Here is a 22,126-nt window from a genome sequence, read left to right as displayed (position 1 = left end):
TCAACACCAGGGAACAGGTAAATGCATTCTTGAGGGCCTTAAAAAGACTGTTGGGCTGATGGGGTCCAAAATAAAGTTTTGGGTTTACCTCGTGTCAGAGTTGTGAGGGGCGCGGCTATCATTCCGAAGTTTCTAATGAAACGTCTATAGTAATTAGCAAACCCCAGGAAACGTTGAAGCTCCTTCAGCGTTTTGGGTTCAGGCCAGGACTGGACCGCTGAGACCTTGTTGGTCTCCATCTTCATGGTGCCGCAGACAAGACATAGCCCAGAAAAGAGACAGACGAACGATGAAATTCAAATTTTTCAGCTTTGACGAACAAGGAATGTTCCCTGAGCCTTTGTAGCACCCGCGACACATGATCCATGTGTTCAGACAGGTTAGAGGAGAAAATTAGTAGGTCATCAATGTATATAATCAGGAGCTGATCAATCATGTCTTGAAAAATCTCATTCATGAAAGATTGGAATACTGAGTTAGCGAGGCCATACGGCATAACCAAGTATTCATAGTGCCCCCTGGTGGTGATGAAAGCAGTTTTCCATTCGTCTCCTTCCCTGACGCGAATGAGGTTGTTGCACTCCTGAGGTCAAGTTTGGAAAAAATCTGGGCTTTACTGACAAGTTCCAGTGTCGGGTGGATAAGAGGCAAGGGATACATGAATTTCACTGTGACATCATTCAAGGCACGGTAGTCAATACAAGGACGGAGTCTGCCGTCCTTTTTCTCTACAAAGAAGAACCCTGATGCTACAGGGGAAGTCGAAGGACGAATTATACCAAGGTTTAGTGCCTCATCAATGTAATCCTCCATCGCCTTAGATTCTGGGAGCGACAAGGGGTACACTCTGCACTTAGGGAGAGAAGCCCCCGGAAGAAGATCAATGGTGCAATCCCAGCTACGATGTGGAGGAAGGGCAACCGGAGTTGCAAAAACATCAGCATATGCAGAATACTCAGAGGGGACGGATACAGGAAACTTAATTTCTGGACTTTCCACGGAGGTTGAACAAACAGGTAAACTCAGACAGAGTGAGAAGCAGTAATCATTCCAGCTTGACAGCTCCCCCATGCACCAGGAAATATGGGGGTCATGGAGGTTTAGCCAAGGATGGCCTAAAACTACAGAGTCTCTGGGTGAACAAAAAATTAAATAATTTCCTCATGAAAAAGGCCCACCTGGAGCGTCAGTGGTACAGTTCTGTGGGTGACGAACCCGGATCCAAGTGGTGCTCCATCCAATGCATTAACTTTAATTGGCGGCTCAACTGAACAGAGGGGAATACCTAGACTCTGAACCAAATGTTCATCAATGAAATTCCCGGCCGCTCCGGAATCGACTATGGCTGGAGTAGAGAAACAGACATCATTAACTGACAACATGACGGGAAGCGTAACTTGCTTTTGAGTAATGTCCAAAATGACAGAGGTTCTGACCTGGCTCATGGAGGACGAAGACTGGGGCCGCAGAGGGCATGAAACAATACGATGTCCTGGCTGACCGCAGTATAAGCAGAGGTGCTGCGTTAAACGTCTCCTTCGCTCAGCGGGAGTTAGAGGGGAGCGACCAAGTTGTATGGGTTCAGGTTGAGCAACATTTCCCACAGGTGAGGCTTGTAATGGGTTAGGGCGTACGGTTCGTTCGGAACCACTGGAAGAATGTCTGTATGTGCGATCGCGCAACAGGTTATCAACCGAGATGGAAAGCTGGATATAATCCTCCAAATTCAAGTTAACAGTGCTGGTTCGCTCCATCCGCTCCCTGCGGAAAGGGTGCGAAAGTCTAAAGCATAGTCAGCTGCAGTACGCGACCCCTGCTTGATATCCACAAGGCGGCTACCTATATCTCTCCCGGCTGCCGGGTGATCGAATACCCTGGCAATTTGGTCACAGAACTGAACATACGAGGATAGAACAGGGCTATTAGCCGTCCATAGAGCAGTGGCCCACTGTCTTGCTCTGCCAACAGGCAGGGAGATCATAAAATGAACCTTCTCACTGTCCGAACGTAGATGGGGATGATACTGTAGAAAAACGCTACACTGCATAAGAAAGCCCCGGCAATTATCTGAAGAGCCATCAAACCTCTCAGGAGGTACAAAACTAGCTGCGCTCGGCAGCGAGTCAGAAATTTCTACAGGTACTTGGACAGGTGCAGGTTGAACAGGAGTGGAAGGCTGAACGGGGTTTAATTGATCAGATAAAGCACGTACCATCTGTAATATTTCCTGGATCTGCTGTCCTTGAGCGGTCAATGCCTGTTCATGCCTTCCAACTGTAGATCCTTGAGCTGAAATCGCCGCACACATCCGTTCAAAGGAGCTTTGTAGGTTTTCCGCTGAATCCATGATAGCGGTTGGTTATTCTGTGATGAATCAGGACGAGATGGATTCAAATGCAGAAATGGTTTTAATAACAGACTTCCAAAAGTACAGAGGGCAAATCCAGAGAAGTGTCGTAAAACAGAATACAGGTCAAAAGCCAGGAGATCAGGTGAATAAACAAACAGGCGGAACAGGGCAGGGAAAACAAACACGAGAGAGAACGGACAGATAAACTACAAGGGTTTTACGGGAGCTAGTTAAGTGAGCTAACATATAAACAATAACCAACAAACTAAAGGTAAACTGGCCAGGTATAAATAGAGTCCAAAAAAACAGTGCAGGTGAAACTAATATTCTGGGGATTGTGAGCGAGTGTGGGAACTGGAAGACGTGGGGTGGATTGTGGAACTGGATTCTATGACAGCTGAATACAGTTTTATCAGACTTTAGCCATTAATATGTTTTTAAGCAACTGAAAAAAGCACAAATGTCAAGGCATGTCAAAACTTCTCCAGGGCCCAAAACACCCTCAGACACCAGAGGGTTAATGCAGTTACATTTAATGCGTAACAGCTTTATTAAAGTTCAATTAATTCAGAAGCAGATCATGTAAATAAACTCTGAAATTGCCATTTCTCTGTGTGGTCAGCACCTCTTCTATGAGTCGTGTGAATGTCCCGATCTAAGGGGGAAAGACTGAAACTGCATCGGCTGATGCACACTCGGTCAGGGGATGCTCATCCCTCGAGCACACACACTTAATGCAGCTAGATGATAACATGATGACTCGTGACTTATTGAATCATAGTATGTGTCACTGCATTTCTTATTGTTAAGAAAATTGGCAGTATGCAGCTTTATTAATAATAGAGAGTTTGTTTTTTGTGAGTTAAAGATGGATTGAAGTGAAAAAAAGGTGAGAGAGGAAGTCTTTGCCCCATTATACACTGAAAAAATATATGTTTATGATTTGTTTTGACTTGTTTTCCAACAAAAACATCTTAAGCTAATTTAAAACAATGTACATTTACTTCAGGAACTATTCTGCAGAAGAAAAAATTGTTATCTGAGAATGTTGGATATAATATCTAAAAATCCTTTAAATAAGATGCATTCACCTGAGAAGCAGCATACAAGATATTTATACTTGCTTTTAGAGAATAGATCTTGAATATAAATATATTTTGTCTTTACTGCAGTCGCAGAAGTACAATCAAGTGAATAAAATGCACATACATTTAAGATACATCCTCTCAAAGCAAGTCTAAATATCTTATATGTTGCTTCTCAAGTAAATTTATCTAGTTTTAAGGATTTAAAATTTTAGACAATTTTAAATGGAAATCAAGACAAAAACACTTGATCACAAGAGGAATTTTTTGCAGTGAATTTCTGTACTGAATTAAACTATGAAGTATTTTTTCCTTTAATTCAATGAATGTCATGTAGAGGTATTTTTAAAAGATAATTTTGTTCTCTTTATTGTTAGTAAGCATGTTTAATACAACCTTTTAAGTCAGGGTACAAACTGAATAATCGGTTAAGGGCTAATGATTAATCGGTGCAATAATCGCTGAATAGTCGTTAATCGATAATCAAAATAATCGTTAGTTTCAGCCCAATTGTGTATATCCTGATATTCACACAAATGGGTGACTGAAAGTGAGAATTGTGCAAAGAAAAGGCAACAGTCTGAGAATACAGTAAAGGCCTAGATGACAGAAAGAAAACAGTGCCAAATGTATTAGCAAAATCTCAAAAAATGCCTTTATGAAAAACCCACAAACCATTGTAAAACAATGTGCTCCGACTTGATTCCCTTGATTTTGTCCCCTAAAACCAATACAAGGCATTAGCAGCACAAATGCTTTTCCATTACATGACAGGCCATTTCGCACAAGCTGTCGGCGATGCATCATCACAGGTACATAAACAGCTTGATGCGTTTGAAGAGCAGAGCATTGGTAGTGTATACACATGGCACGACACACTGACAACTCCAAAACTAATGTGATTGAAACGTCAAAGACTAATGACTGTTTGTTGCACAAAGTCCTCCAAACACTTTAGGTCAGTATTCCTCCAAAGTATATACAAAAAAAAACAAGCTTACACTAAAACTATTCTTATCAGTCATATACCGCTCACTTTCACTCATGCGAAAACTATAGAACCTGCACAAAAATTCTGCTTACATTCATACGGAGTGGTTTTAGTGCTTCCCAAATTGCCGCTATTTTTGGAAAATGGTTTTCCGAGTGGGATCTGAGCAATTCGCCATCTTACATTCTCACACCATCTTTGCAGGTGCGGCCGTTCAGTGTAGATATCAATCCTCAACTGGATTTCATGGTAACATCTCGATTGGGTTCAAGACCATCCACAAATGCTGACTCTGTGTGGGTAGCAACCAGACACGAGAGGCAGCGATTGTGGCCATCAGATGGGGAGAGACAACGACCGCAACCAGGAAATACACACAAATGGAAAGACCTCTTGAAAAAGACGCTTCACCGTTTGCGCCACTCTTTTAGAGAAATATACACTTTTATTGGTGTTTATATATATATATGTATATGGGAATATAAATATATATATAAACGAAGTTATTCACTCCGTGAGCTCTTTTTCTGCTGCTGAAGCGCCCAGGGGTGTGTGCTCAGCACAACGTAGTGTGCGAGGGGGAGAACCGCTGGAAAGCGCCGTAAAACCAACAGCTTGTAGAGATGAATGAATGGCAGAGGAATTCAGCTCTGTGACTGCTCTCTCGGCTCCGAAGAAGATATCTGATGTGTATTTGCAGCGTCACTCTTTACTGCCCGTAAAGCGCTGGCTTTTTTGCCGTGTATGGAGGTGGAGTGAATACCACTGAAACGAGGCGGGAGCCAGGTGAATTGAATCGCGTAGCCGAGTCTTAGCCAACCAGCGCGATGGGTTGGACAGTGGAAGCCACGCGTCCAGATTCCAGGCGAGGGGCACTAACAGGACAAATGATTTTGACGTACCTGATGGGGCTTCGCAGGGGGGGGAACAGGTAATAATGCGTTGGGAGGCAAAAGCACGTCCCGAGGCTTGGGTGCTGAGAAAAGACTAAAAACACTTACCTCAGTGAAATCTGCTGGTGTAAAATATTTACCTCAGCCAGTGATATAAATAATTATTTTAAAGAATTCTATCTTGATCTTTATAGTTCCACATCTTCGTCTACTGATGAAGATATTAGAAACTTTGTGGAACCATTAGAACTCCCTAAACTGATGACGGAGCAAAAAATTATCTTGATTCTGAGATAATCTTGGAGGAGCTTGGCAAGGTAATTAAGGCCTTGCCTACAGTCAAGGCTCCGGGGCCAGATGGTTTTGCCGCTGAATATTTTAGATCTTATGCTACAGAGCTGGCTCCACTTTAGTTAGAAGTTTATACGGAATCATTAAAGAATGGAAAGCTTCTTCCAACCATGACTCAAGACCGGATCAGTCTGATTTTTAAAAAAGACAAAGATCCAATCGAGTGTAAGGGTTATCGTCCAATTTCCCTGATCCAGAAGTTCAAATATTGTAAAAAATACTAGCTAAGTTATGACATCTCTTATACATGCAGATCAGGTGGGGTCAATTCGGGTTCATAGCTCGTCTGATAATGTTAGGTGTTTCATCTCTATCATTTGGTCAGTGGCAAATGATCAGACTCCAATCGTGGCCATCTCACTTGACACCAAAAAGGAGTTTGATATGGTACAATAGGATTATCTTTTTAAGATTTTGGAAATATATGGATTTGGGAATACTTTTAATGGATGGATTAAGTTACTTTATAGACACCCATTAGTGGTGGTACACACAAATGGATTCATTTCAGATTATTTTACACTGGATTGGGTCACCCGGCAGGTTGCCCTCTTGCTCCATTAATGTTCTGTCTTGCAGCTGCAATAAGAAGGGAAGATTCCAGGGGTGGTATGGCACATAAGCTTTTGCTATTGATATTTTGTCTCCAACCCTACTAGATCTACGCCTTGCCTGAGCCTATTCTCAGGAGTTCTCAGGATACAGAGTCAATTGGTCTAAATCTGAAGTTGTCTCTGCCCAATAATGGCTTTCCAGCCAGGCATACACTCACAACAGCAGAGCTGACATGCAAGGCGCTAGCCTACCATTGGGAGCAACTTGGAGTTGCAGAGTTAATTTTCCAAGGACACTTTGGCATGTTGAGTCATGTGGGCCAGGAATCGAACCACCAACTCTGCGATTAGTGGCCAACCATCTCTACCACCTGAGCCACAGCAGCCCCAGTTTAAGTATTTGGGTAATTTATTCCCAGCAAATTTGTCTGATTTAGTCAGAGTTAATTTTGACCCTTTCATAAAAAGGTTTTCGAGCGATGTGGGCAGGTGGGCTTCATTACATTTATCTATGATTGGGAAGGGTAATGTTATTAAAATATATTGTTTTCCAAAATTCAACTACCTGCTACAATCTCTGCCTGTAGATGTCCTCCTCTCTTATTTCAAGCAATTTGATAGTATAGTGAAGTCCTTCATTTGGAATGTTAAATGACTCAGATTGCATTTCAATAAATTACATAGACCGAATGATAATAATAAAACAAAATCTCGGGAAGACCTAGCCCATCTTTGTCAATCAGCCTCAGACATTTGACTCATTAGTTGCTTCCACCTGAGAGAGCCTCTCTACCTGGTTTAGTATTGAACAGGAAGTTCTTGCCCCTATTTTGCCATTACAAAGCCTTTCTATTAAATTAACCGGAATAGTTAAGTCACACCCTGTTATCTCGCATTGGCCACTTTTTTTTGTCCACCGAGTGCCAGAGTGTTTAATTTGTATATTTATTTGTGTTGCCTCGAGCATATGGCTAAACCCAAAATTATGTATTAATAAGTCCCCTTTCTGCTGGTCAGAGTGGATTGTGAGGGGGGTTATTACACTCTGTGAGTGGAGTGTTGAGATCTTTTGAAAATTTGGGATTCCCAGATCTCAGTTCTATAGGTATTTACAGCTGTGCCATGTACTCCGTATTATTTTTGGGAGTAGCACACACCCCTAAAGAGTGGTGATTACTGCTTTTGGAAAAGGTCATGAGGCATCAGTGTATTACTCCCTGTTAATTCATAGTCTGGGGGATGGAGCTTTAACTTCTCTCAAGAGATTATGGGAGAAAGATTTTAACTTGGTTTTGGAGGAGGGAGTGTGGTCAAAAACATCTAGTCTACATCTAGAGATGCAAGGGTGCTCCTTATGCAGTTCAAGATTTTACATAGATTCTATTGGACCCCCTATAGATTATATAGGCTTGGTCTGAAAGACACACCCACCTGCTGGCGATGCCAATCAGAAGATGGAGACACAACCCATGTTTTTTTGAGGGTGTGCTAAGATTCAAGAATTGTGGTTAAAAGTTTAGAGTTGTATGTGTGACGTTTTGAGCATTCAAATTTTCCTCGCCCCATCACCCAAAATACAGAGTCTGGGACAGTCATAAACTTTTTACTGTTTTTACTGGAGGGGATGTAGGTTAGTTTAATTATGTTTTTTATTAATATTTGTTTGGGTTATGTGGGACCACAGGGGTGTTCATTGAGTGTCAGGGTGGAATTGTATTAGTGGGATTTGAATGTAAAATGTTGATTCCTTGTATATGCATTGGAGTTTTCTTTGTCATATATATATGAATCAATAACATTTTTTAATTACAACTACAAAAATGTTAAAGTATTCAACTTCTCAATATGGAGAAGAGATGGGGTAAACCCCCCCTTCAGTGTTAACACGTGGAAAATAGTTTGTTACTGTATTTAAGTAATTTTTTTGAATATTTCTACCTTTTCAAGTATAAATATTTCTGTGAATTTTACTTTTACTACACTACATTACTGATTAATTTCTCCAGACCTTTTCATTACTTTTGCAACTTAACACCTCAAAAAATGACAATTGTAAATGTGAACCGCATGCAGCTCGTGAATTTGATTCTTTTGAATCGGTCAAATCAGTTAAAAAAGCAAAAGTTACTATTCTGAATCAAAATCACGAGGGGAACCCTGAACAACAGGCGCTGTCCCCACATCAGAATCTAAAGAGCACAGACTGTTCATACAAGTTTTAATCTGTGTTTTTAAGAAATTAATTGATATCTTTTTGTCTGTAACATTATGAACGTTATCAAATACTGAAGTTATGTGCAAAAAGATTTGCTCAAGTCTCCCGCCTTTCCTCAAGAACTGTTCATATGTGTAACATTTAGTCGTTCATCAATCGATATGAAGCCATTTAACATCTATATTTAATAAAGGTATCATGAATCAATGTGACAATGTGCTCATGAAAATGTAAAAAAAAAAAAAGTGCATTTACCCTGAAACAATTCACCAAACAATAGTTTAAATATTTATTTAAGTGGCGTAGTGGTTTAAACACATAACTGTTAATCAGAAGGTTGCTGGTTCAATCCCCACAGCCACCACCATTGTGTCATTGAGTAAGGCACTTAACTCCAGGTTGCTCTGGGGGGATTGTCCCTGTAATAAGTGCACTGTAAATCGCTTTGGATTAAAGCGTCTGCCAAATGCATAACTGTAAATGTATTTACTTGTACTTTTGATACTTTAATACTTTTACTTTTCAGTAAAGTTACTCTTTAAATCTACTAAAGGCATCTTGACTTTTATTTAAATATGACAATTGGGTACTTTAATGTTGAATCATTTTGAGGACTTGTATGCAAAAATATTCTTATTCCGCAAGCACAAGGAAACTGGAGCATGTGTGAAGTGTTTATTGTGTGAGTTGACACAAAACATACACAAAAAACAAATCATGTATAAGGTATTTATACCTCATAGCAGTATTTGTTGTACAAAAAATGGGAATTTTGGGTTAAATGAGTTTCATTTTCTCTATATAAATATGTTTTTGCTAATATTTTGGATGAAATTCACCCACATTATAAATGTAAAGGATGTTTCAAACAGGACACAAATAACAATGTGCAGGTGCTGGGAATAAACAGGTGACATTTCTTGACACGCTTTGATATGTGTGCTCTCCTGACATCTCACATGATCGATCTTATGCATTTCGTAACAATCATCTAAACACTGTCATTACAAGACTATATGTAAGCCAAATATTCCCCATACTGCACACACTCACTATGCTAACAACTCAAATTCATAAAAAACATCACACATCGAAAAGACTTCATCATCATCACGATCATTATTTATTTGAGTAAAGCTGAGAAAATGTTACTCGTCATCATGAATTGCTTAAAATCCATTTAAATTATAAATAGATTCACTAAATACAACCATTAAACCCCACCCTGTGGTCTAAACAGGAAGTTCATTTGCTGCAGGAGCTCATGTTGACCACCAGTGGACTTGGGCTGGTTAGTTGGTGAACAGATTCTCCTGTGCGCGTTTAATCAGGGGTCGTTTTTAAACTGTTCCTGGAGCCTCTACAGCGCTGCCCATTTTGGATGTCTCCCTCATTGAACACATCTGTATAAACTCATCAACTTAAATTAGTAACTTAAGTACTCCATGACCCAAACTGGGTGTGCCAAATAAGGGAAACTTCCAAAATGTGCAGCGCTGTAGAGGCTCCAGGAACGGTTTGAAAACGAACCCTGCGGTAGATAAAAGAGTCATGCATCCCCACGCTACAATAACAATGAGCTAAATCTATCAGACAGAAATGATGTCATTCACACTGTGTCCTTGTCTGTGTCGATGCACTAGTTCATGTGTAGCATTTCAATGTCTGTGTGTTTGCAGGTTAACTAATCTCCTGCGGGTCGTTTTGGGGCAGCGACGGGACAGACTGACTGCACATGGGCGATGACATCACTGCAGTCTCTCCAGCGGCTTTACGCGAGCACGTAGAGCATATGTAGTCTTCATTCTCAGCCATTTCACAGGACACCCCCACACACACCTGATGAAACCACTCATCACAGCCGCCGTCACACTGCACCCAGTCCACCTGAAACACAACACAACACAACCACTTCATACATGCATTTAGAACACACTCAGCGTTTCACCGTCCAACCCGGAGCGTTTCGCAGGAACAGGACTCCGCACCGGAACTTATTCGAACATATATGGGCTGCCCTGTGAAAGTCCACAATGATTGACAGGCAGAAAGTCTTCTGATTGGTTAAACAAAGGATCTGGACATCCGCTGTTCACCGAGCCTAGGGCAATTACAGAAACAGCTGTGATATTTCATGGCACCTATTTCAGTGATATCTTACGGGTAAATAAGGACATTTTTCATCAGCATTACACATAACATGTTCTTACGAGTGCCAACACTTGAAAAAACTAGTCTACATGGGTTCATGATTATACATACAAATGGTTTGATATACTTGAAATGAGTACTTCATATGTGAAGTTAAATTTCACATTTCCACTGCAAAGGTCACATCCGTAATGCTGAAAGTGTCCCTTAACAATCTATATATTAGCAATTTATTTCACCTGCCAGCAACTTGTTTTTAACTATTTATTAGCTTTTATTTCTCTGGATTAAGTCAAATAAACCTGACAAGAGCCAGGATGGTCGACTAATGGACTAGTCATCCAATATCAAATATTTGAAGTGGTGGTTTAAACAGGAGACGCATTTCTCAAATGAATTATTTGTGTGAATCTAGTTTGCAGTGTTTAACAGTGAATAATCGTCAACTGATTAAAATCTTTTGCTGATTCTATCTGACAATGCTTAAATAAATAGTTAACCCTTTGGGGTCTGAGGGTGTTTTGGGCCCTGGAGAAGTTTTGACATGCCTTGACATTTGTGCTTTTTTCAGTTGCTTAAAAACACATTAATGTCTAAAGTCTGATAACACTGTATTCAGCTCAAACTGGGCTACTATAATATGTGAGCAACGTGTGTACAGGTTTGTATTTGAGAAAATAACGTTTATGTGTGGTTTTTGAAAAAACTACATTTTAACTCTTGTAGCCTAGAGTTTTTGTGACAAAATTATGTGAAAACCATCCTGATCACTCATTCATACAAAACAATATAGTAATTGAACTTTTGTAAGACACTTTTAGTGTTAGAAATGTCATATGCGAGGAGGCGTGAACTATCATGAATATTGATTCTGCTCATCAAGACTGCATTTATTTGATCCAAAATACAGTAAAAACATTGTGTAAACTCTTTTTACAATTTAAAAGAACAGTTTTCTATTTGAATATATTGTAAAATGTCATTTGTGATCAAAGCTGAATTTTCAGCATCATTACTGCAGTCTTCAGTGTCACATGATCCTTCAGAAATCATTATAATATGCTGATTTTCTAATATGGGCATATTTAAAGTTTATTTTACTCTTTTAACCTGAACACATATTTGCAAGCACAAGCTTTGTTGATGATAATGAGGCAGCATAAACACAAGATCAAATATAATCTAAACATTCATATTATTTTTATATCATATTACATATCATATTTATATTATACAGCATACAATTTAAATACCTGCTTTAGCCGAAACAACATTTAAATGTAACTAAAACTTGCTTATTAGGAGTCATATTTCAAATGTCAATACTCTGAATCCTGGCTGGCAAATCTGGAAACAGTCCCACTAGTAAAATATGTACATGTTTATATAAAATAACATGTCAACTAATGAAAACTAAATGACTTACTCGTCCAAAATTGTATTCTCGGCTGGATCAAATCTCTCCCTTCTCTTCTTCTGAGGAAAATGTTAACTCATCACTATCCATGAGTTTCATCGCCTGAGTATCATTACAAACGCACAGTAAAGTGAATGAATTGTTTACATTAAACCTCTGAACACTGTCGGGGGTGTTCACCATTTGCATTGATTGTCTCAGCACATTATCTTATGAATGGCGCGCTCTGCTGGTGGGTGGGATCATATTAGAGATAAATTACATCGCTTTGTTTCATACAGATTGCATTGCAGGAGAATATTTGTTTTAAATTTGAATTGTTTTATTTAAATGTAGACATTTTAAGCTTTCTTTAGACATATGTTTCATGTTTGTGTGATAAGTATTCGCAGTTTCAGTTCATTTTTGTGACGTGTTTCTGAACACAGAGACTGCTGAAAGCTCACCCTTTTTATTTTCTTTATTTTACAAAAGCACAAGATTTGTTGTTATTGTGAGTGTACACAAATAAAAGTAGACCCTTTATAGTCTCTAATGATGTCTTACACTTATCTGTATACCCAAAAATGACGGAGTATTTTAAGTTGCTTCCCCTGTAATGACGAAAGTATCCAGCAGGACGCTCCGGCGAGTCCGTCGACCTCAGAGGGTTAAAGTACAAAAGGTTTAAAAGAACGTGTACTCTTGTTTTGTGCTACTGAATTCGCAGCGAAGCTCTCCCAGCAATCCAGTTACACTGAAGCTCATCATTCTGCATAAGCAGTTTTGTGCCGCTATGCATTGAAGCTTTTCTTATTACTTTTATTTGATAGTTTTGTGCAATGAGAGTTAAGGGTTATTTAGCCTGTTTATTTGTTGAATATCTATTAGATTCATTGTTGAAGTGCTGCGCTTAGTGTCCGTATATTCCTCTGTTATGATCACGTGACCCTGAATAGATTGTTTCAGAGTCTTTATTATACATTATTATCCATAAGGACGACTAGTTAATTATGAAAATTGGTAGTTTTGCACTTCCCTAAACTTGACTGACCTAAATAAATTCACGACAGTGAAAATCAGTAGACTAAACCTCACGTGTTCTCACATGGGCATGACGCAGAAGCAGCAGTAGTGCCATTGAATGACACCTGTTGGGTGAAAAATGTTTATTGTGAATGCACATGACAGGGCAGTCTCTTTAAGATATGAACCCCAGCTCTGGAAATGGAACACAAGTGGAAGAGTACAGATTTAGAGGTATTTTAAGGTGCATGGTAAGATAGCGTCTCTAGCGACAGACAGGTTTTAAAGCTGCCGGGTCAGCATATTTCATCAAACTTACAATTTTTTAACAACGATTTTATCCAAAACGACTTACAAACGAGGAATACAGCAAAAGTGAATCATCGTAAGAGGGCAATAATATGAGAAGTGCTCAATTTTGATCAGAGAAGGAAATGAGTGTCGTGAAAAATGGAATGAACAATTGCTTTTCACAAGAGAAAACAGGCGATAAGTGCATTAGTAGGATTGAGTCATGTGCTCACAGAAGATATGTCTTTTAGATGTTTCCTGAATGTAGCTGGAGGATCAGCTGCTCAGATGGAGTTGGGAAAGTCGTTCCAACAGTGAGGAAAGATGTAACTGAATATTTGGGAAAGTGATTTTGTGCCTCTATGAGAAGGTACACAGCACACTCATCTGCCAATCATAGAGTTGTATATGGTCACTGAAAATAACCACAACAATCCTAGCTATCTATTCAGAACTGTTGCTTAATTGGCATTTGTGGAGTTGCATTAGCATAGTTTAGGTTCTATTTACTCAACGCTACAACCTTTGTGTAAATGAGGTATTGTCAAATTTGTACTTTTATTGATTTAGAAAATTTGAAAACTACATTTGGAAAAACAGTGACTAACAGAATTTATTAATAAAAGAGTGATAACATTTGACCAAATTCTGATTTGAGTTAGAACGTGGTCATATTGAGATAATGATGCATAATGTAAATGCTTTATTTTGAATATCCATAATAAATTAATTTCGAGACCTACAAGATAACAAACAGGTGTAATATACAATGTAATAAGCACATTTTTGTAGCGAGGAGGAGAGATTATATTTAGAAGCCCTTAAAACAATTTCTAAAGCAATAGATGGTTGAAAGCAACGAAAACCATATTTATTTAAAACACATTTTTTCATCAATTCATCCTTCAACCTCTTGTCTGCTGTTGTTGAAGACATAAATAAAAATGAATGATATGACTAAAATTCAGCCTAGAGCAAGCAGAAGAGAGTTAGCACCTGTAGTTTACAGAGAACACGATGTACACAATATTTGACATATTTCATTATATGTAAAAGAGCATGTAAACCTCTTGGATTGAAGGCGTAGAATGAATCTGGACATTGAAGAGTGTTGTGGAAGTTCATTAAATGCGGTCAATGTATGGATTTATTATTAATATAAATCCAAAATAATAATATCTATACATACTTAAAACCAGATTCATTTCATTGAGAAGCAAAATGTCTTATTTTGTAACAAAATGTAGTAACGTTTATGCTTTTAACAACAAAAAAGGTTTTTGCCAATGGGTTAGGAAAATTTTTCCTTACCCAATTGACCATTTTTTTCTTGTTTTAAGCAAAAACCACACTAAATTATGTTAGATTTCTCTAAAAATCGAAGGCCGTTCTGCTTCTCTTATTTTAAGAATGTTTAGATATTTTTACATTATAATAAGACAAACTATGTCCAGACTGAAGCAAGCAACATCAGAATCATGCATCATCACCAACCTTATCCTTGCACGGTCGCTGGCAGTTCTTGGCCGCACAAACGGCATTCTCGTCATTGGAGTCCTCAGCTCCTGACCAGTCGTACTTTGAGGGAATGTCCAGAATCTTCCTAGTCTTCTTCTCCAGCCCCTCCTTGTAAAACTCTGCCTTGGCAGCGGCTTTCTCCTTCCTCTTGCGCTCCTTCTCCTCTTTAGCGAGGCGTTTGGCGAGCTGCTTGAGTTCACGAGATTTGTCCGGGCTCAGCTTCAGTTTCTTCTTCTTGGGTTTGAGCTCCAGAACACGTTTCATGTCTTTAGTCTTAGGTCGGCCATCCAAGCTGCTTGCGGCCAGCAGCAGCTCAGCTCTCTCCAGCTTCCTCTTCCTCTTCTTCTCAACATCTTTAACCTTCAGCTTGATGGGTTTGTCCAGCTGAGCATCTTCAGGCTGCAAGAGAACAGAAGAACCAGGGTGTGAAAGGACTGATTTTTAAGATGTCAATGAACTGTTGAGAAACATCTGTGGCCAAATGTCAACTTTCATGACACTATTGTATGAAAATCAGTGAACAAGAATTACTCTGCAGATGAAAGAACGTCATACAGGATTAAAACGAAACTTTTCAAGAGTTAAATGGGTTGCAGAATGTGCTTGTCAGTCCTGTTTATAACAGAGCTCTGGGTGAACAGGACAAAATGCAACACTAAGAAATGGAGTAACAATTGAATTTATTTGCAGTGTGAACGTGGGCTATTAAAAGGGAAGAGTGTCGCTGACCTCCATGAGCTGCAGGAACTTGTCTTCAGAGGGGGGGTGTGTGGCCTGCAGGATCCTCCAGATGTGCTGCGTTTCATCCAGAGAAACCTCCAGCAGATCTCCCTCCATCATCAGCTCCTCCAGCTGAGCTTTAGCCGCAGCAGACAGCTCCAGCACCGGCGGCTCAAGACTGCGCGGAACCAGCTGTGTTTTCCTCGGCTGCTTGCGTGGAGCGGCCGGATCTGAAGAGGAAAAGACAAAGAAGCAGAGACACAGCTGTTGTGTTTCACACTAACCTACACTGTGAGATGTAGACGTATGTACTGGGTAGTGTTGGAGATAATGCGATAAAAGTAACGTGTTACTTTTGTACACCTCTACTGTCTCTGTATTGCGAGAAATCAGGAGTAAAAGTGTGAAACTTCAACAACACCCATCATGCACTATGTCTCCTTGCCGATCTATAGAGTGTGAGGCCAGAAATTATTTAGCAGAGAGAGAGAGACGAGTCACTTCTATTTAAATGAATGGGAGAAATCAAAACACCCAACCACGAAGCTCTATAACCCAACAGTCAATGGATGTAGAAAGGAAGTCCTGCCTTGCAGGTAAAAGAGCCAATCACCTTTTAGATACAGACATAACCTGTCAATCAACTCACTAACGTGCATGCGCATTTCGTGTTTTAACGTAATATGAGGTCAACAAAATTCGGTTGAGTGAAACGTAGTTGATTCATGTGTTAATAAACACTGTGTTAAAAAAAATCAGTAAATGCGTTTAAGCAGAGGGATGGTAAGATTAGTCTTCCACTGGCCATGACACGATACACGGGGTGAAATACAGCCAAACTTCTCTGTGTTAGAGCGCACTGTAACTGGGAGAATGGGATGAGAAAAGCTGACTCTGGATCAGCGGCTCCCAGCAATGTTCTACATCGACTGCGGACGCAGAGAAAATTTCTTATTTATTATAAAACAAAAATGTCGAATATTTATAGAAACTAAGTAGTTTGATTCATGAAACAAACTGCTTTTCTGACATTTAGGTAGCATTAAAAACTACTCCATTCAAGTATTACATGCAGCTTTAAAGTTCAACTCCAAACAAGTGTGCACTGAGATATTCATTTATTCATCAGACTTATTCCTTGAAAATGTTAGACTGGCATTCTCAGCGGAGTTCTATCCTGACTTATAAAAACATCTAAAGTTGACTGGCATTGTCGATGGGAGCACATGATGGCATACATGATGCAGGTTCAAGTGTTGATCTTTGCTGCTTTAGGTAAGACAGTTGTTATTCTTCATTATTCATATTGGCTTCCATGTCGATGGAAAACCAAATCATGCATATTCATGTTATTGATTCTTTATTATTAATATCTGTTTGTTTAGTATGTTGTTTTGACAAGAGTGTTGTGACCTGTAATGTCTCTTGTGTGCAATGCATGGATTATTTGTATGAAATGCTTAGCATAGCAGAAGAGAGAGTGGCTGTGATAAAAAAAGTGAACGCAAAAGTAACAATTTACTTTCCATAAAAAATTACTTTATTTTTCTAAGGAGTAACGCAATATTCTAACGAGATACTTTTAAAAAGTAATAATACCCAACGCTGGTACTGGGTGTCTTACTCTGAGGGCAGGACTTGGATGCAGACGAGTATGCATGCTCAGCACAGAATGACGGTGTCGTTGGCCACATGTGACTGACCACCTCCTCTGATTTGACTGGAATCTCCTCATCGCAGAACAAATATGGTTTTACTTCTCCTGAATCCTGATACACACAAACGCATGAGACAAGAGTGAGATTAGACAGAGAAACTAAAACACCTATATATTTGAATTTCAGGAACTGTTTTTGAAGTCGTCTAACTGCTCTAAGTAACCTTGACATCATATCCGTAAGTCTCTCTGATGTCCTCGTCTGAGTCCGTCTCTTCATCGTCGTAGTCCATTGAGGGTCGCGATGTGGCCCTGCTGAATCCCGCCTGCTGAAACGTCTGGATGTGACCCTGACAATCACACAACAATCAAAAGTGATGCAGCACCCTCATCATTCATAATGCACAGTTCAACAACATACAGTAACCACCAGAAGACTGTTGTACAATCAATGGCTTTGTTCCAAAAACTAGTGAGCTGCATTGCTGTCTACATAGGGCAATTCACACTTCCCCCATCAAATACAGTTGTACAGTCTGTTGTGGCAGCGTTATCTTTACCACTTTTAACGTTAACTGGCCCCCACAGTGAGTCTGGTTTCTCCCAAGGTTATTTTTCTCCATTAATCCACATCTTATGGAGTTTTGTGTTCCTTGCCACAGTCGCCTACAGCTTGCTCACTGGGGTTATTAATACAATTATCATTTAATTATTTTTAAACACTATTAAAAATCGTATTTTATCTAAATTACACAATGATGATTAATCGACTTTATAGACATTACAGTTTTATCGTCTGTTAATGCTGATCTTCTGTAAAGCTGCTTTGAAACGATGTGTGTTGTGAAAGGCGCTATGCAAATAAAATTGACTTGACTTGACTACCAACAGCAAATTTTACAATGTCTGAAATGCTGCTGATCGCTGCAGTGGGAATTAGCATTAAGGGGTCGTTCAGACCAAACAAAAAAAACTAAAGAAGAGATGCAGCATGATGAGTAGAAGACAAAGCAGGTGTGTTGAGATGCGTTTGTTGGTTTTAACTTGACATGGGCTAAAAAAACATCAAGATGCGGTGAGATTACCAATGACATTCATCTAACATACGTTTACATAAAAAAAACTGTGTAGACGGATGCAAAAAATGTAATATTTTACATTGCACGTTTCGTCGCAATCTCAGCATTACGGGCGTGACATCTGCAGTCTAAACGTGAAATTTTACATTTATTACCGGTATATCAAACGTTTCTATGTATAATCATAAACCACTGCAGATACAGTCCAGACCTCAGACAATTTCCAGTCTAGATATGTATTTTTTTTTTATTTAGATCTGGAAATGGAAAAAAGGAAAATCATCCAAAATGCTTAGAAACTGCAGACTTTGGCTGCTTGGACATCGGTATGGTCTCCATTAAGGCTGCACAATTGACTGGATCCCACTATATATTAGATGTCTTTACTGTGTTCTGACATTAAAATACATACAATACAATGTACTTATTGTGTAACTAGATGTCGTGCAGCAAAATTCTCATAAGATTCCCATTTGCTGCTTCTGAAGTTAAGGTACGGGTAGGTTTAGGCGTTAGGGTTAACAGTGACTATAAATGTAATTAAATTCAGATACTTTAAATGTAAGTACAATGCAACAACACATATGTACATAATAAGTACATTGTATCAAATGCTTAATTACATAAAATAGTTCAAGACATCTAATATAAAGTGGGTCCACTGATTGAATTCAGATTGCTATATGCCCTTGTGCGATTACTAATCTGCAAAAGATTCTATTTTAAAATATAGTCTGCATTCAGCGCTGCATGAGTGAGTGCTGCTCTCTAGCAGGTGTGTGCGGCATTATCAGATGATAAATGTTTATCATATTACAATTCAAACCACAAAGCTTGTCAAAATGTTGGCTATCGATGCAGTAAGCTTGAAACACGTCACATATCAAAGTAATAGTCTGCAATCTATCTGAATCATCATAGTAAAAGAACGAGCGGTGGAGGTTTGTGATTCTACATATTTTTTTATATGAAGCGTGTATAACGGTCACGTCCGTAACCCATTCTAATGAGCATTTAGAGTAAAAAAGGGAGATGATCTGATTAATATATCAACATGCTGGACAAACTCGAACAATAATCGCATTATCTAGGTCTTCTACATGACATGACATTTTAAAAAGATGAAAAAAGACTGACTGAAATTGGACTATTAAAGTTCTTGTAACATACTGATTGATTTGAGACACTTTGCATAAGCAGCAACTCTGTGTATCACAAAAGAAGAGTTCCTCACGCAAAGTGCATCAGAGACACTATTGATTTCAAAAGAGTTTGAGGTTAGCATGTTGCTAAGCTAATGACGCGACACTCGCGATACATAGCACACACAAATATTCAGTCAATCGTTTAGCTTTGTTGCTATTGATATAGATGTTCTTTGATATTGAATAAATAGTTAAATAATCAACGCTTTCATCATAGATCATTTGTTTCACTAAGCTTAAGAATTTGGTCAAAAAGAAAGTATCTTGGAACAGTCTTCACGTAGAAGAGCGCCCATCATGGCTTAAATGTGGCTTTTGTAGGCAGCTCACAAAGTTATGGAAGAGAGTTAATATATCATCAGTATTTGAACTCTTGCCTGCAGGTCAGGGTTGGCTGCTGCCTTCTGCAGCTCTGCATTGATGATCTTCTCTGTCTTTTCTCGAGCAGCGAGCTCCACCATACGTTGGCTGAGCACTGACAGCTTAGCGAGGGCTGAGGAGAGCTCATTGGTTGCGAGGGCTTGCCGAGCACGATCCTGCCAGCCCATGGCTCTCTCGGTCAGGCACTGTAGCGCCTCGCCCTCCGGTAGACGCACCGGAAGCTTCTGTAGCGACACCAGCAGCGACAGAATGGTTTCCAGTCTCGGTCGCCTGGAACGCTGGCACAGAGGGCAAAGAAACTTTGAGTCCTTGCTGGAGCCCTGCCAGCCTGCCCCCGCCTTCTTCTGAGTGCCGGCTTTGGGCAGGGGAACGCAAGCGCCATGGAACCAGTCTTTACACAGCTCACACTGCAGCATGAAGCCACTGGCTATCTTGCGACACAGACAGAACTTCACCTCCTCGATGTGCTCCACCATCGCCATCTTGGCTAGGTTGGCAGCACGGAGCGAATGGATGGCCTCCACTTCCTGATGTTCTCTGGCTTTGAAGGAGGCAACGACTGTAGCTGGGTCACGGATTTCCTCCAAACTGTCCTCCAGGTCACACAGAGTCTCCAAATCCAGACCACGATCCTTCTCCAGAAGCTCTTTCACACGTTTGCGTTTGCTCTTACTGGTGCCGTACACGCCAATGTCAACACGTGGACTGAGAACCTGAAAGAGTCCGCCTCCAGATGAATGAAGAGGAATAACATATTTACTCAACTGTACAGGGGAGTAGGTGGAGTTGTGCGTTACCTGCAATAAGGTGTAGGTGGAGTTCTTTTTCAGGAAGGTGCGAGCGGTTCTCTCTCTCCAGGCTCTTGCAGACGCCACCTGCGACTCCACCTGTGGTAGTGCTTCTAACCTCACAGGGATGGAGCGACCCCTCGCCAACAGACCCTCCAACTGCTCCAGGTAGGCGTAGTTACTGCCGTTCTGCTCATGATGGCACAGAGACACAAACAATATTACTTGCTACAACAGTGTATGTGCTAAAATTAAAATGATTTGGGCATGATTTTGATTACAGTAAAGTTTCATGTTCAATTCAAATTTTAGAACATATTTGATGAGAAAAGGCTTACAATTGATACATTGGCAAAGAGAACACAAATTAAATTCACTTTATCCAACACGTTTTTAAACAAAACTAAAACGCAGCATCACCTGAATGGCTTCCACTTTGGCCGTCCACTCTTTGGCTTTGTGCAAGGCTTCTTTGAGGGCGAGCACATTGGGCAAGTATGCTGGGATATTCTTTGCCTCCATTACGATACTCTCCAGTGTGAGTAAACTGTGGCGAGGCCTGCAGAGATGACATATACAAACCACAATCTGTGGTGCTTGAAATGGTCATTCAGACATCATATTGCACAAGTTGCAAGTTAGCCAGTTAGGAAGAATTAGCTTGCTAGCCGCTACATACAGTGCATCATTTGGGACATATCTATAGGCCTGCTGTCATATAAACCAGTAATGAGGCTAGGTAGCCACTAGCTAGCTATCTGGCTAATATGATATATTTGTGTACCAAACAGCTATCAACTAAACACAACAGCAGCTCCGACATCAATATATATACTATGCATTTAGCTAAAAGTATTTTTATGTTCAACAGACAAGAAAGTATTTCTTCTTGTGATGTTCATAGGAGGTTGACAATCCATCTTATAATGCATTCTCACCACCTACTGAGCTGCAGTGTGGAACATCACAATAAAGTCTTCAGTGGAGTCAAACATCCACTGAAGATGATGAAAAAAGGAGGTCACAGACCTTATGTAAGATTAAATCCTAAACAGAGTTTCCTACTTGAACTTACAATTAAAAGGTTGCTTACCCTGTGCAGTTTACATGCAAAGAAACAAGTATTGTTTACATATCTAACAAGAATGTGGACTGCATTAATGGTATGAAATGTATATTGTGATAAATATCAATATCAAACCATATGAAAATACATATTGTGGTAATATTTTTGACCATAACGCCCATCCCTACATTTAAGATTATATTAAATGATAAAGATGTTGTTCACACAGGTGATTTCATGAACAGCTAACAAGTAGGATTCACAGTGGCTTGGATTTATTAGAGTACAACTGGACCTGGCTCTCCTCCTCAAACCCTCATGTACCTCTACGATCTTTTTGAAATCAATCGATTATCAGCATTCTCTGAAGCAGTGTAATCTCTTTAGCATGTTAAAACTCTTTAGCTTT

At 39.7% G+C, this 22,126-nt stretch overlaps 1 protein-coding gene across 1 annotated transcript in view; it reads right to left on the bottom strand.

The window, feature by feature from the left end:
- Positions 1-9,105: 9,105 nt before the first annotated feature.
- Positions 9,106-22,126, bottom strand: part of LOC127637233 (lysine-specific demethylase 5A-like) — a 44,511-nt gene continuing 31,490 nt past the window's right edge. Inside the window, exons 20-27 of the mRNA XM_052118190.1 lie at positions 21,072-21,210; positions 20,661-20,840; positions 19,860-20,576; positions 17,423-17,548; positions 17,166-17,310; positions 15,551-15,771; positions 14,798-15,220; positions 9,106-10,326 (exon numbers count right to left, since the gene is read on the bottom strand). Of these exons, the coding sequence (XP_051974150.1) occupies positions 10,120-10,326; positions 14,798-15,220; positions 15,551-15,771; positions 17,166-17,310; positions 17,423-17,548; positions 19,860-20,576; positions 20,661-20,840; positions 21,072-21,210 (2,158 nt within the window). The 3' untranslated portion in view covers positions 9,106-10,119. The remainder of the gene's footprint in view (positions 10,327-14,797; positions 15,221-15,550; positions 15,772-17,165; positions 17,311-17,422; positions 17,549-19,859; positions 20,577-20,660; positions 20,841-21,071; positions 21,211-22,126) is intronic.

Source organism: Xyrauchen texanus, chromosome 45 (genome assembly GCF_025860055.1).
Source record: "Xyrauchen texanus isolate HMW12.3.18 chromosome 45, RBS_HiC_50CHRs, whole genome shotgun sequence".
In the NCBI taxonomy this organism is placed as follows: domain Eukaryota; kingdom Metazoa; phylum Chordata; class Actinopteri; order Cypriniformes; family Catostomidae; genus Xyrauchen; species Xyrauchen texanus.
This window is presented reverse-complemented; position numbering and strand designations above follow the sequence as displayed.